At 38.8% G+C, this 13,283-nt stretch overlaps 1 protein-coding gene across 1 annotated transcript; it reads left to right on the forward strand.

Moving 5' to 3' along the window:
* Nucleotides 1–518: 518 nt before the first annotated feature.
* On the forward strand, nt 519–12,794 carry LOC120523548 (trefoil factor 3-like). The gene is made up of 4 exons (XM_039744952.1): nt 519–672; nt 7,727–7,861; nt 12,077–12,220; nt 12,681–12,794. Exons 1-4 carry the CDS (start codon nt 609–611, stop codon nt 12,695–12,697), a joined length of 360 nt encoding a protein of 119 aa, XP_039600886.1. The 5' UTR covers nt 519–608; the 3' UTR covers nt 12,698–12,794.
* Nucleotides 12,795–13,283: the final 489 nt, after the last annotated feature.

Genomic DNA, 13,283 nt, shown 5'->3' on the forward strand with positions numbered 1-13,283 from the left:
GTTATGATTCTCTGCATGCTGTCAAATATTTGAAGACAGGCAAAAACAAAGCAATTTTAGAAATGCATTTATGTTGTAATGAACATTACTTCGTCTCATCAAGGTATAATACCACAGGAATGTATGAACAATTCTTAAACAAATTGTTGTATAAACTCAACAATTCAGTGATTATGTTATTTTTCTAATTTTAAATACTAGTTTCAAAACTGGGTGCTTTGTACTGTAAGTTCTCAAGTCTCAAACTTTCAATGTGGGTTTTCACATTAATGTGCTGTGTATATACAGAATATTTCTAAATTAGAATAAAAAATACATACAATTTTAGATTGTAATATATGTAAGTTTCTGAAACATAACAAAATGATTACAGATTTTAATAATAAATTGTCCTTACAAACCTTAGCACAGATGTATTTGCCTACAGGTGAGCTTATTTAAAACATTCATATCTCCATGATGACTCCACCTATGCTTCAGTGAGCAAGTGAGCAAATAAAAGGGGGCCACCTCCTGTTCTCTGTATACTTTAAATAAACCACTGCAGCCAACAGTGTAGATCTCATTTAGACAGGTCTTTGCTTTTAAACTTTCGCAACTTATTCAAGATGATTTGTGGGAAAACATTTGTGCTGCTTATGATAGCAGTATGCATTAATGCACAGCAAAACTGTAAGTTCAGCATTAAGTTAATTAAAATGTTTTTCATTTTTTTTGTTAAATGATTTATATGTTTATATCATATAATGCATTTCTTGATATTTTTAAGATAAGGGTAAACTTTGCAACCCCATTTACTTATTATTATTTTTATTATTATTAATACTTATTATATTTTATTACTAGTGGTCTTATTTTAAACATAGACTTTTTTATGGTATATGTAAATGTATACTTGTATTATATAGTGCATAATGTTCATTTTAATGTAATTTATAAATGTACACATTGTTGTAAATTAAGAGAGTGGAACAGGAATTGTGGGCTGAGTTCAAGTCCTCAGTCTGTAAATGTATTTGTGGAGTTTGCTTATTCTTTTTGTGTTACACTTATGCATGTTAAGTTAATTCAACACTCTGAATTGACAAGATATGTGTGATTATCTCGGATAAGCGGAAGAGGATGGATGGATGGATGGATGTGTGATTATTTATATGTACGAGTGTCCCTTGAGATCTGCCATCTTGTTTACATCTGACTTGTGACATTCACCCAACTTTGACATATGTAAAGTCAATATTATAAATACATAAAAGAAATATAAAATCTAGATAAAGAAAACCTGAATATATGGCATACATTCTGTAAATATATATATATATATATTGTGAATAAGGCGCTATATAGCGCCCGACCCGGCACAGACCACGCAGAGGCACGTGTTCACACTCAAGGGTTTTTATTTTATTTCTTCAGCCGTGGGCACATGTCTTCCTCGTGTCCCACAGGCCCAACACAGTCCAAGCACAAAAACCCACACAAACCAAACGCTTCCTTCCTCCATCACTCCTCCCAGGCAACCTCGTCCTCTTCCTCCTGATTCTGGCCCTGATTGCTGGGAGGCAGGCCATTTTATACCCCACCCGGAAGTGTTCCAGGTGCCTGACCAGCTGGTCTTAATTGCACCTCCGGGTGGGGCTGATAAACCGTCCAGTGTGGTGGCTGGTTCTCTGCAGCACCCCCTAGCGGCCACCCCATCTCCCAACCGGGCTGCTATGGTGGACTCCATGTCCCATGGAGCCACGGGGGAGATTGAAGAGGGATCCACGGCCAGGGAGACTGCCCCCAAGCGCCCTGGGGAAGGTATTGCAATGTCCATGATGGCTCCCCCGGGACGTATGCAGCAGAGGCGTCCAGGCCGGGCATGGGACCCGGCTGTCCGTCACATGGCCCCTCCCTCAGATGAGGCTTGGGGGGCTCATCGGCCTGCCCTGCGAGGGCCGGTCTTCTCCAGGACGGGGAGTCGGCATTCCTGGTCCTTTCGCCCCCTCCGAGGAGGGCTTGTGACGGTTCCACCCCTCTGCAGTGCAGCCCTCCTTCAGTTCCAAGCCGTCAGGCATACACTGCGCTATGTACGCGGTTTCCGGTTTCCTCCTTTTCCTTTGGGACGCACTGGCGTTCTGAGTCCCCCTATGAGAAAAGGAGGGACCCCGCACCGCCTGCGTCCCTTTGGACTGCCGCCAGACTGGCGCTGGCGTTCGGGGCGGGGTTGTTTGGCAGCCGGTTTCCACTTGCTGCCTCCCCGCACGCTCGTCTGCCTTGCTGTCAGTCATCACAGACAGCCTCTCGTGTGGTGGGCGGGTCCGCCTGACAGACATTACTGAGCAACATATATATTGTCGAGGACTGCCGGCTTCCCAGGCCGGTCTGCACCCCCAGGCCGCCTGGAGGAGCTCTCCCGACAGCAGGATCGTGCCCCGAGGTCCAGCAGGGCCTTATGGACTTTGTAGTGTTTATATACAGCCCTGCTGGATACCTTGGGGACCACCAGGAGTCGCTGTGGGGGGACTTATGGGCTCTGTTGTGCCTTATGACCCGGGAGTACGTCATGGTCACGTGACGGAAAGGAATGGCGTGCTCCCGGGGTGAAGTAAAAGACTGATTGCCCTGACCCGGAAGGAATAAGGAACTGTGGACTGCTGGGACAGGAACACCTCCGAGTCAGGGGCTATAAAAGGACGGTGCCTCAGTCCAGACACTGAGCTGTGCTGGATGGGAGAGGAGCAAAGTGTCTGGGCGAGGAGGAGTGGCTTATTGTGAGAGTTTATTAGTAGAAGAATTGGTTTATTATATGAGTAGTGTGGAGGGTGCTTGGTGCACTGGGGAAAACAATAAAGAGTCTTGGACTTTTACCTGGTGTCTGGAGTTGTACCTGAGGGTTCAAGGGAGCACTAGCGCCACCTACTGCCACAATATATATATAAATATGAAATGTTTATTTAAATTCTGAAGAAAGTTTTTGTTCTTGTGGTGTTTAATAAAATAGCAGATCAGCTTATAATTTGGACAAAAGATGGGTAAGCCTCTTGGGCAAGCAGTAACTTAAACTTTACAAATTCTCATATTTGCTGATTTGTTTAAATGTCCTATTTAAAGACATTCTATATTTGTCACCACAATATATTTTTTTTTAAGAAGTGGAAGGTAGTTATTAAGAAAAAAAGTCTAATGTCCTTTTACAGTGGTCATCTTATGTGATGACGTGAATAACATGATGGTTCTATCTTCAAGGTAATTTCATTCTAAGAAAATTCTGCTTTCAGGAATTGTTGAGAATAAAGTAGCCCTAGTATGAATCCTCTGAAGGTATATTTGTGTTTCTGTCCTTAAATTCACAACTGGTTCTTTGAAACCTCAGTAACAGGCATCAATATTATCATTGCGATTTACTGCCATTAACACCTAAATGCATCCAATTTTAGCTTATTTACAAAAAAAATGTGCTTTACTACCAGACAACTGCTCCTGGCTGTGTGCACAGTCTACACTTCAAAGTGCACATTCTCACATTTTTGTGTGCAGGGCCAGACAGCAGAAATACTCCTGATTTGTAAGTTCAGTGATCAACAGGATTCAAATACTTGCTTTGTCTTTTTTGCAAATGTGTCACTGGCTCTCCGCTTAAATGTTTTGCATTTTATTTAACTAAGTTCTTGCTCATACTTGTTTCCTACTGACTGCTTGCTACCCTTTTGCCAGCTCCAACAGTGTCTAGAAGCCCATTTCATGCAAGCAAATTTACCATTATATCACCCCATTAGAAGCTTTCATCCTCTCTATCCTCATCAAATAAAATAAAAATAATTCCAAATAGACATCAAACAGGAACGGGCTGATTTAACAGTACTTTCAAAACAATAAACAGGTCAAACCATACAAGATCAGCTCCTGCCATACATATTGTAGATGTACACAGCATCTCTAAGTCTTGTCAAGCTTTCTTACATGACTTACTTTAATCTGAATGTATTTATTTGCATTGTGTTGATCATTTTAATGAGTATTTTTCAAGACTAACCTAATACTCTTGTAGGTAAATTTTGTGATCTTTGTCTGTCCATACTGGAAATTACTCTGGAGTGTCTGACTGTAGCAAGCCTCAACACATTTACCCATCTTCACTTGTATTTGTCTATTCCAGAAGGAAATAAACAATGATGAATCTGTCAAAATGCCACAAAATAGTCATAGTTATATAATTAAGTTCAATTGTTTCTCCATTAAAGAGCTATTAACGGTCATCTTTTAATTATAAACAATGCATTAAACTCACGTGTGATGTTTCCCTCCTTCCTGTCTAGTGCAAAAAACAGAAAAAGAAAGAAAGGGAAATGTAAGGATTATTAGATATTCATCATGCTTAATTAATTAAGGACAACTTAAGTGGCTGTGATGAACTGGAATCCTGTCTAGGGTTGATCTTTGGTTTGCACCCAATACTTCTGGGATAGGCTCCAGCCCTCTGAAATGTATTAAGTAGGTTATGTTTTTCTATATATGCAGTACCCCAAAAACAACTAACACACAGATATTCACGGGTTCAAAACCAGAGGGCTTTATTATAAAATATATGACAACAGTTTTCTTCTTGGTCACACAAGTACACAGTATATTCTTCTTGTTTCTGCTTCTGCCTCCTCTCCGTCTGTCCACCTTTCCCCAGCAAGTGTTGCCTTCCTTCCTCCCAGCTCTGACTCACCGGAGTAGGCCAGATGGTATCCTTTTATGTTGGACCGAGAGTACATCCAGTGCCAGGGCATAGCCTGAAGGAAGCACTTCTTGGTCCAGCAGAAGTACCTTAAAGTAAGGAATGTAAATCCCTACAGCAACCTGTAGCAACTCACATTGGGGCTGACTTTCGGCACTACAATTCCCATCATGCCACACTGGGTTCCACATGGCTACCATGGTCCTAGGATGCTGCAATCTAGCAGATGAAGGATACAAATATATCCAATTTTAGGAGCTTTTCCCCTCTGTTCCCATATTTTGTAGTCCCATCCATGTAAGGGTCTCATATTCATCCCAGTTGGGATAACAGCTAATCCTGCTTGGCACTTTATATATATAATGTGCATATATATATATATATATATATATAAAATATATATATTGTGAGGTTATGTCCCCTTTTATGTCCCCCCCAACAGTATGGCATGCCGAAGCACAACTACTGTGGAGGACTGCTTGTCTGTTGCCAAGGCAACCAAAGGTTTGCAGCGCAGCAGTGAACCACGAAAACAAGTACGAGCCGACCGAGATCACACTATACATGCTGTGACATGTGAGTCACTGTCGTGCACCCCAAAACACAAGGCTGAGACCCAGTACTTTACCAAAACCAACTTTATTTAGTTTGAAACAGGAACAGCATAGTTATATACTGTATTGTAGAGGGATTCATAAGGATTAATATTATCCTTGTATGACATAAACCTTTGTTGCTGTTCCAGTTCCGTTTTGTATTTGATAATTGACATATCCCAGTCTGTTAAGAGATTTCTGCAGGTCATAATCAACTAGGGGCTAACTTGGCGGTGACTTTAGTGGACACATCAGAGAGCTGCTGAGCTCTAATCCAAAACATGTCTCCTGTCCCAAAGTGTGTTTCCCAGTATTTCCCAATGACAAGCATTGTAAGCTTTGTAGTACCTAACCTGTCTGGATGTTGAATTCACAGACCTCTTCTGGATTTTTCACCTTAGCTGTTCCAGGTCATGTGTAATGCCAACTTGCAACTTCTGTTGCTCCTGTATTCATCACTGCATTCACCTGACAACACCTCACCTGGGACGACAAGGAGGGCTGTCTTGGCCTTTGTTCTTAGGTGGTTTTGCAGTCTGGTTGTCTCATTTACAAACATCCACCTTGTTCCAATACCCTTGAGAATCCGCCAAATCATGTTCCACTAATGACCTCATCATACCCAGACTTACAACTGATCTCACTATGCCTCTAAGGCCCCCAGCCAGAAGAGGGCTGCAAGCCCCTAAAATGCAGTGGGCAATCTCCTCCCACTGCATGTGTAGTCACCACTTCAAACATATAGCACAACTGGTCGTATGCAAAGTCCCTTATAAATTAAGTGTTTGCACCATGGACAGGAGTTACTTCTCCAACTCCGTCTCATAGTCTACATAAAGAAAAGCCTCAAGGAGAGCTATACTGAAGGAGCACCAGTCTATAATACCTCACTTGTAGGCTTGCCTCCATCTCTTCATAGGGTCCTCCAGTGAGGCATCAATCATATTAAAGAGTTCAAAATGCTCTAATGGACTGCCAGAGAGAATATCCTCAGTGGTATAATTCACCTCCATCTTTGAGAAAGTTAAGCAATGCATGGGCATAATAGCAGCTGGGGGCAAAAGGTGCTGGTGACAGTCCTACACTTTGGAAGCTCTTCGTTACTTGCTGTCAACAATGGTTGCACCTTGGCAAACAATGTTCTCATGTCTGAGGTGAACTATCTGAGCATCCACATACTCTTTCACTTTATCTTTACTTGTGAAAATTAGTACTCTTGCTAAGAGATAGTGCTTTCTGCCAGCTTTGAAACCCCTTCTTCTGGCACTTCTAACCACTAAGTAAGTTCCATCTAAAAAGGTGGGACACCATCACGGTGCTGCTCCTCTGGTAACAAGCTCAACAGTTCTTGGCCGGCTGAACACCCTCTGACTATGACAAGCTCCAGCTACTCTATTATCAAATGGTGTTTCACTCAGACTGATATCATCCTGCTCTGACTGTACTAAAGACATTGTATGTGATTGGATGATATGCGGTAAGCAATACAGAATGTTACTTATAGAATGTAATGTACCTAAAACCTCAGAGAGTAACGACTCACAAAAAAACAATGCAAACAAGTCATTATTCTGCCCAGCAACTGGCAGGAAGTCAGGCTCTATTGTAGGCACAGAGCTGGACAGTTTGATATCCGTGGCAGAGCGACAGGCACTGAGCAAGCTCCTGTCAATAATGGAAAATCCACTGCATCCACTGAACAGGATCATCTCCAGACAGAGGAGTAGCTTCAGCAACAGACTGCTGTCACTGTCCTCCTCCACTGACAGACTGAGGAGATCATTCCTCCCCCACACTATCCGATTCTTCAATTCCACCTTAAACATTAATATTATACAAAATTATTGTCTGTCTGTTATACCTTCATTGTTATCACTCTTTAATTTAATATTGTTCTTTATCAGTATGCTGCTGCTGGAGTATGTGAATTTCCCTTGGGATTATCTATCTATCTATCTATCTATCTATCTATCTATCTATCTATCTATCTATCTATCTATCTATCTATCTATCTATCTATCTATCTATCTATCTATCTCAGACTTATTCTAATTGCTGTGACCATTTGTCAGAAGTTAGTTTACCCCACATCACAGATGACAATACCATGAATAAGTTTACCAGAAAAGGCATCTTATATGGCTGTTATAAGGTACAACACATACCCTATACATACCCACATCGAAGGTCCTCTCATGTTCACTCATGAACTTGATTACAATATCCTTAATTTAGATTTTGTCATTTTATGAAAATGTATATATTCTAAGTTAAACTATTTATACTGTATATTCCAAGTTAAGGTTATGTTACAATAGTTTGAAATTTTTAGTGCATGGTGTTACATTAAAAAGTCATGGGTGATCTAAAAATTGCTTAAAAAGTAATTCATTTTTAAAACTTTTATTTTTAATTATTAAAGTACAACAATGTGAGGTAACACCAGCTGAGAGGGTTGAATGTGGATATCCTGGAATTACACCAGATGTGTGTACCGGAAGAGGATGTTGCTTCAGTTCTGCCATTGTTGGAGTAAAATGGTGCTTCCGCCCAAAAGGTATTTTAATTCTTTTTTTGTTTAATTATTGTTAAGTTTGGATTTTGCAGTAATGTGGGGTTTAGTTTTGTTCTTGAGCTTGGAGCCAATTATTATTATATATCTTCTCTGTGCTCTGATTTGTGTTCGTTGGATGGTATATTTTTACTGGACCTAATTTATACCTTAATATAAAAATTTATTTTAAGTTTGAAATAAAGCAATTCTTTTATCAGGAAGGCAGTCTGTGCTTATATTCACTGTTGCTGGCTCTTCGGCCTTCTATATACATTCATAGTAACTTTCAAATATGTTGTCTTACAAATTGCATATACACCTACAGGGTGTAATGAAAAAAAAAAAAAACAGTATATTACATGCTAATTATATGTCAATAATTGTAATGGCTTGTATATATTTCATCATAATATTTCTTACCCAAACCCTCCTAACAGACACCATTTGCAATAAATGCTAAATGGAAAAAGATATATTTAAGATAAACATAACTTAATGAAAATAGGTTCTGAGAGAGAAAATCAAACAGACACATACAGTAGATAAAGATATCTAACACTATTGAATGCAGCAATAAAAGTGCCTATCTCTCATGCATTTACTGAAAATAATATTTAGAGTATGTTGAGATGCCCCTAGGGTGCTATAACTATTAAAAATGCAGCAAATTAATTTATATTAAATGTACATTAACATATACAGTTACCCTTAGAAGGTGCTCAGCAAGCAAAGAGACATTATTGCAAAAACAGTTCTTAACACCAGACATATTGGTTTGCATTTTAATATTCTGTAAATAATTTGATAGTGTCCTTAATAAATGTACCACTAGGCAGTTTTAGGCCCCTTCTCCGATGCCTGAAGAAGTCTTTCAGAGAAAATATCACCTGTTGAAGATGAAGACAGAAAACTTCAATTTTCCTTGGCGTCTTCTCATTAGAACACTTGAAGATTATAACACTTTAGACCAGTGGTTCCCAAACTTGGTCCTGGGGGCCCCCGCGTGCTTGCAGGTTTTTGTTCCAACCAACTTCCCTTTTATATTGGACTCCTAGCCTAAATAAGAAGAGACGAGAACAGGCCACGCAGCCCAACAAAGCTCACCATTACTGTCCATTTAAATCTTCTAAAAAAACTTCAAGTCTAGTTTTGAAAGTCCCTGAAGTCTTACTGTCCACCACACTACTTGGTCACTTATTCCATGTGTCTATGGTTCTCTGTGTAAAGAAAAACTTCCTAATGTTAACTGTGAAGTTTTCCCTTAAGTTTCCAAATGTATTCCTGTGTTCTTGATGAACTCATTTTAGAATAACAGTCTTGAACGACTGTGATAATTCTTTTCATAATTTTAAAAACTTCAATCATGTCACCTCTTAATCTTCTTTTGCTTAAATTGAAATAGGCTCAGCTCTTTTAATCTTTCCTTATAATTCATTCCCTGTAGCCCTGAAATCAGCTTAAGTTGTTCTTCTTTGGACTTTTTCTAGCACTGCTATGTCCTTTTTTTACCTGGAGACCAAAACTGTACACAGTACTCCAGATGAGGCCTCGGCAGTGCATTATAAAGCTTGAACATAACCTCCTTGGACTTAATCTACACATCATGCTATATAACTTAACATTCTGTTAGTCTTCTTAATGGCTTCTGAACACTGTCTGGAAGTTGATAGCATAGAGTCCACGACGACTCCTACGTCCTTCTCATAAGGTGTACTTTCCAGACTTTCAGACCTCTCATTGTATATTCAAACCTAACATTTTTAATTCCTACATGTTATATTTTACATTTAGTGCCATTAAAGTTCATCTACAATATATCTGCCCAAGCCTGTATACTTTATATAAAGGAAGGTAACCAGAAGAGGGGTTCCCCCAGCCTCCTTTTGGAACTTCTCAGGCCATGTTGCACTCTCTGGACTATATTATGGTTATGTGCATTCTATATGCTGTAAATAGAATTGGCATGCCACAATATTTTAAAGGAATTAATATATTTACAACTAATTTTAGGAAAAATAAATACAGGTAAAATTCTATTATAATGAATATCTTTACAACAAACTTTTCATTACAACAAAGTATTTTTATGGTCCCGACAGCTTCCCCATATGACACGAGTCTATAGAAATCTTGTTACTACAAAGTACATTCAGCAGATACTTTCATTACAACAAAGTGCACAAAAGACCTTGAAATGCCGGAATGAATCATCCACATAGCAGTTAGTTCTGTGGCTGCAGCTTAATTGTGCACATAGATCCCCAAACAAAAACACTGTCATTTTTTTTCTTTCTTCGAATTTTCCTCATACTGTTTTTTTTTTTTTTTTTTGCCTTTTTTGTTTCCTGAAGTTTTCAGTGATACCTTTCACTTATTGCTTGTCAACATTTGAAAAACATCCATTGGATTTTAACTCATTGTCACCTTCCTATAGAAATTGCAGACACGGAAAAACGATAACAGTTCATATTAGAAAAAAAAGCTTTAATTTTTTGCAGCTCTCGATTGCTGCAAAAAGAAAAAAGACATTGCCAGTGAATTCGGAATTTAGCCATCAACACTGTCAACTTTCTTGAAAGACAGAACAAAAAAAGTAGAAAAATCTTGGGTTGCAAACGTATGTGAAGTGCTGCATTTGAAGATATCGAAAAAGCCGTTTTTATGTGGTTCAGTAATGCTCGTTCAAGAAACATTCCTATTAATGGGGCACTCATTCAAGAAAATGTTTGGTTTCTAAACTATCTTGGGACCACCCCCAACTAGACAGCAAGCCGAAGAGCGTCCCGAAGTGCAACCTCCGTGTCTGTACAGGGCAATAGCAGGCTCACAGATATGCTGCATCTCTCCGTCAAAGTAAACAGAAAAGATCTCAATGGGTGATGCAAGGTTAGGAGCACAGAAATTGTAAATGCAGATACTGTAACAGGATTACTTGATCACTGACCTGGCCACGATCCTGCCTGACTGCTATGTCTGTGTATAGCAGAGTGGCAGATCATGCTACAATACAATGTGCCATTCCTGTTTCAAGCTGAATAAAGCTGGTTTTGCTAAAGTACTGAGACTAAGCCTCGTGTTTAGGGGTGCAAGACAGGGACTTATAGCGCAACCCTGATCTTTTACAATTTGTGGCGCTTCACTGCAGCAATGTGAGCCTCCTATTGCCCTGCCCCAGCAATGGACAAACAATCTTCCACAGACGCTGCAATCGCGCTTCAGGGTGCACTTCAGTGTGTCGTTCCCATTGGGTGGGGAGTGGGGGGTCTCAAAAGAGTTCAAGAACCTCACAATATTAAGAAGAAATAATGATTCGGCTCCTGACTGATAACTGTGTTGCCCACAACATGCTTCCACATTCAGATAATGTTCGCTTTGAATACCTCTCACCCAATTGCACGGCAGCGCTTCAGCCATTGGATTTGGGAATCATTCACACCATAAAAGTGTATTATCACAAAATTCTCGTCAGCATAACCTGTAGGCAGGAGGAGATTAAAAGTAACGTGAAAGAAGCTATTGAAATGATTATTGCAAATGCCTGGATACAAGTTAAAGTAAGCACTGTAGTAACAAATACAGAATCTCATTACAACGAAATATTCATTACAACGAAATATTTTTTAGGTACCTGGGAGTTCGTTATAATGTAATTTTACCTGTATACGTTTAGTAAACAATAATATAAATGTCCTGTGCTGGTGTTGTCACCTCACAGCTTCAGAGTCCTGGGTTTGAATTCTGGACTGTGTGAAGAATGTTCTCCCTGTGACCTATGATTTCCTCTGGGTGCTCTGATTTTCCACCAACATTCCACAGGCAAAGGTCAGTTGGTAACCCAAGAACAGTCTTTGCATGAATAAATGTGTATAATTGTAAATTACAATGGGAAGCTGGTTCTTATGCTGGATAGTCAGTAGTCTCTGCAACCTTGAACTGGATAATGAGGTACTGTAAGTAATAGAATCCATTGATTTTTTTCTTGTTGAAAAGTAAGCATTGCTGAAACATTAGGTGTCAGTGACTATTTTTTTGCATACAGTGTGAACTGTAAATTCTTATTTATCTCTCTGCGCTATTTGTGTACATCGATACTGTACTCCTTTTATTTATGGTCTTTCAGATTGATTTAAATAGACACTCTAGTAATAACTGTAAGGAGATATCGGCATTATTGAGGTTATATAATTTAATAATGTTACACTTGCTTTGTTTCACCAGTGAGCGAAGTTTGTGAGGTGCAACCACAACTCCGTAAAGAATGTGGCTACCCTGGAATTACAGTTACCGAATGTAATAACAGGGGGTGCTGTTTTGACTCCCGCACCAGTAATGTGATTTGGTGTTTCAAACCCGCTGCAGGAGGTAAGATTTTAAGTATTTGTGAGAATTAGATTTTACACACTCAGCTGTACATAATTGTGAAGCTTCTTTTTAAATTCTTTTAAAATAACAGCTTTTGGTTTGATAGAATAATGTGGAATGAAATTTGTGACCAATGGAAAAAATCATCTGTTAGTTTCTTTTTAGTCATGGTGTAAAATGTAAAGGCCAAAAGTAAACTCAATACTTCTATCTACTGCAGACCTGCAATTAAAAAAAAAGTTGGTTTTACAGACTGTTTTTCATTTGTAAGTATCAAAGTCTACAAAATGTACACTTATTTGTCTGAAACCACTTTTCTGCAGTTTATTATAGAGCTCATACACTATTTTGTCAGCAATTTAGCAATTCTGTTATTTTTCAGTAGGTGTTGTGGCATAACAGTGATATTTACAAATGAACTCTAGTAATACCTGCCTGCTATTATGTGGTTTTCTTTCAGGTTGCTCAGCCAATTGAATTTCTTGAAGATATCAACATACTGACAAGAAACACTATGTATAGTGAGATTGTACTGTGTGTGCTTTGAGAATCAATAAAACATTGCTTTGTCAAACTTGTTTTGATTAATTTTAAAATAAAGGAACAGTATAAGGTGTAAAAATGGCAGTGCACCATAACAAAAATATGAAAAAAAATATTTCCATAACTGATAAATTAAAATTAATCTCTTCTTTCAAATAAACAGGCTTCAGCCTAAATCATTTTACTTATTTATCACAAAATCAAGAAAAGGCTGTGTTTGATTAAAAAAAAATGAAAAGTTGTCAGTTTGGGGAGGATACACATTCCTAATCAGGAATGCCATATGCTCAAAGCTGTTTTTTTTTTTTCCATATCTGTGTTTTTTGTAAAGCAGTACACAAAATTCTATAATTGGGACAGTCCAAAAAAAAAATCAAACAGAGAAGATTAAAGATAAAGCTTTTTGTTTGCCTGAAAGGTTTTGATTAATGTTTCACTTACCTTTTACAAACACCAAATCATTCTGAATACTCCTCCTGTTTGATTTATTTGATGGTTAACACACACACCTATTCTGGTG

Source organism: Polypterus senegalus, chromosome 2 (genome assembly GCF_016835505.1).
Source record: "Polypterus senegalus isolate Bchr_013 chromosome 2, ASM1683550v1, whole genome shotgun sequence".
Taxonomy (NCBI): Eukaryota; Metazoa; Chordata; class Cladistia; order Polypteriformes; family Polypteridae; genus Polypterus; species Polypterus senegalus.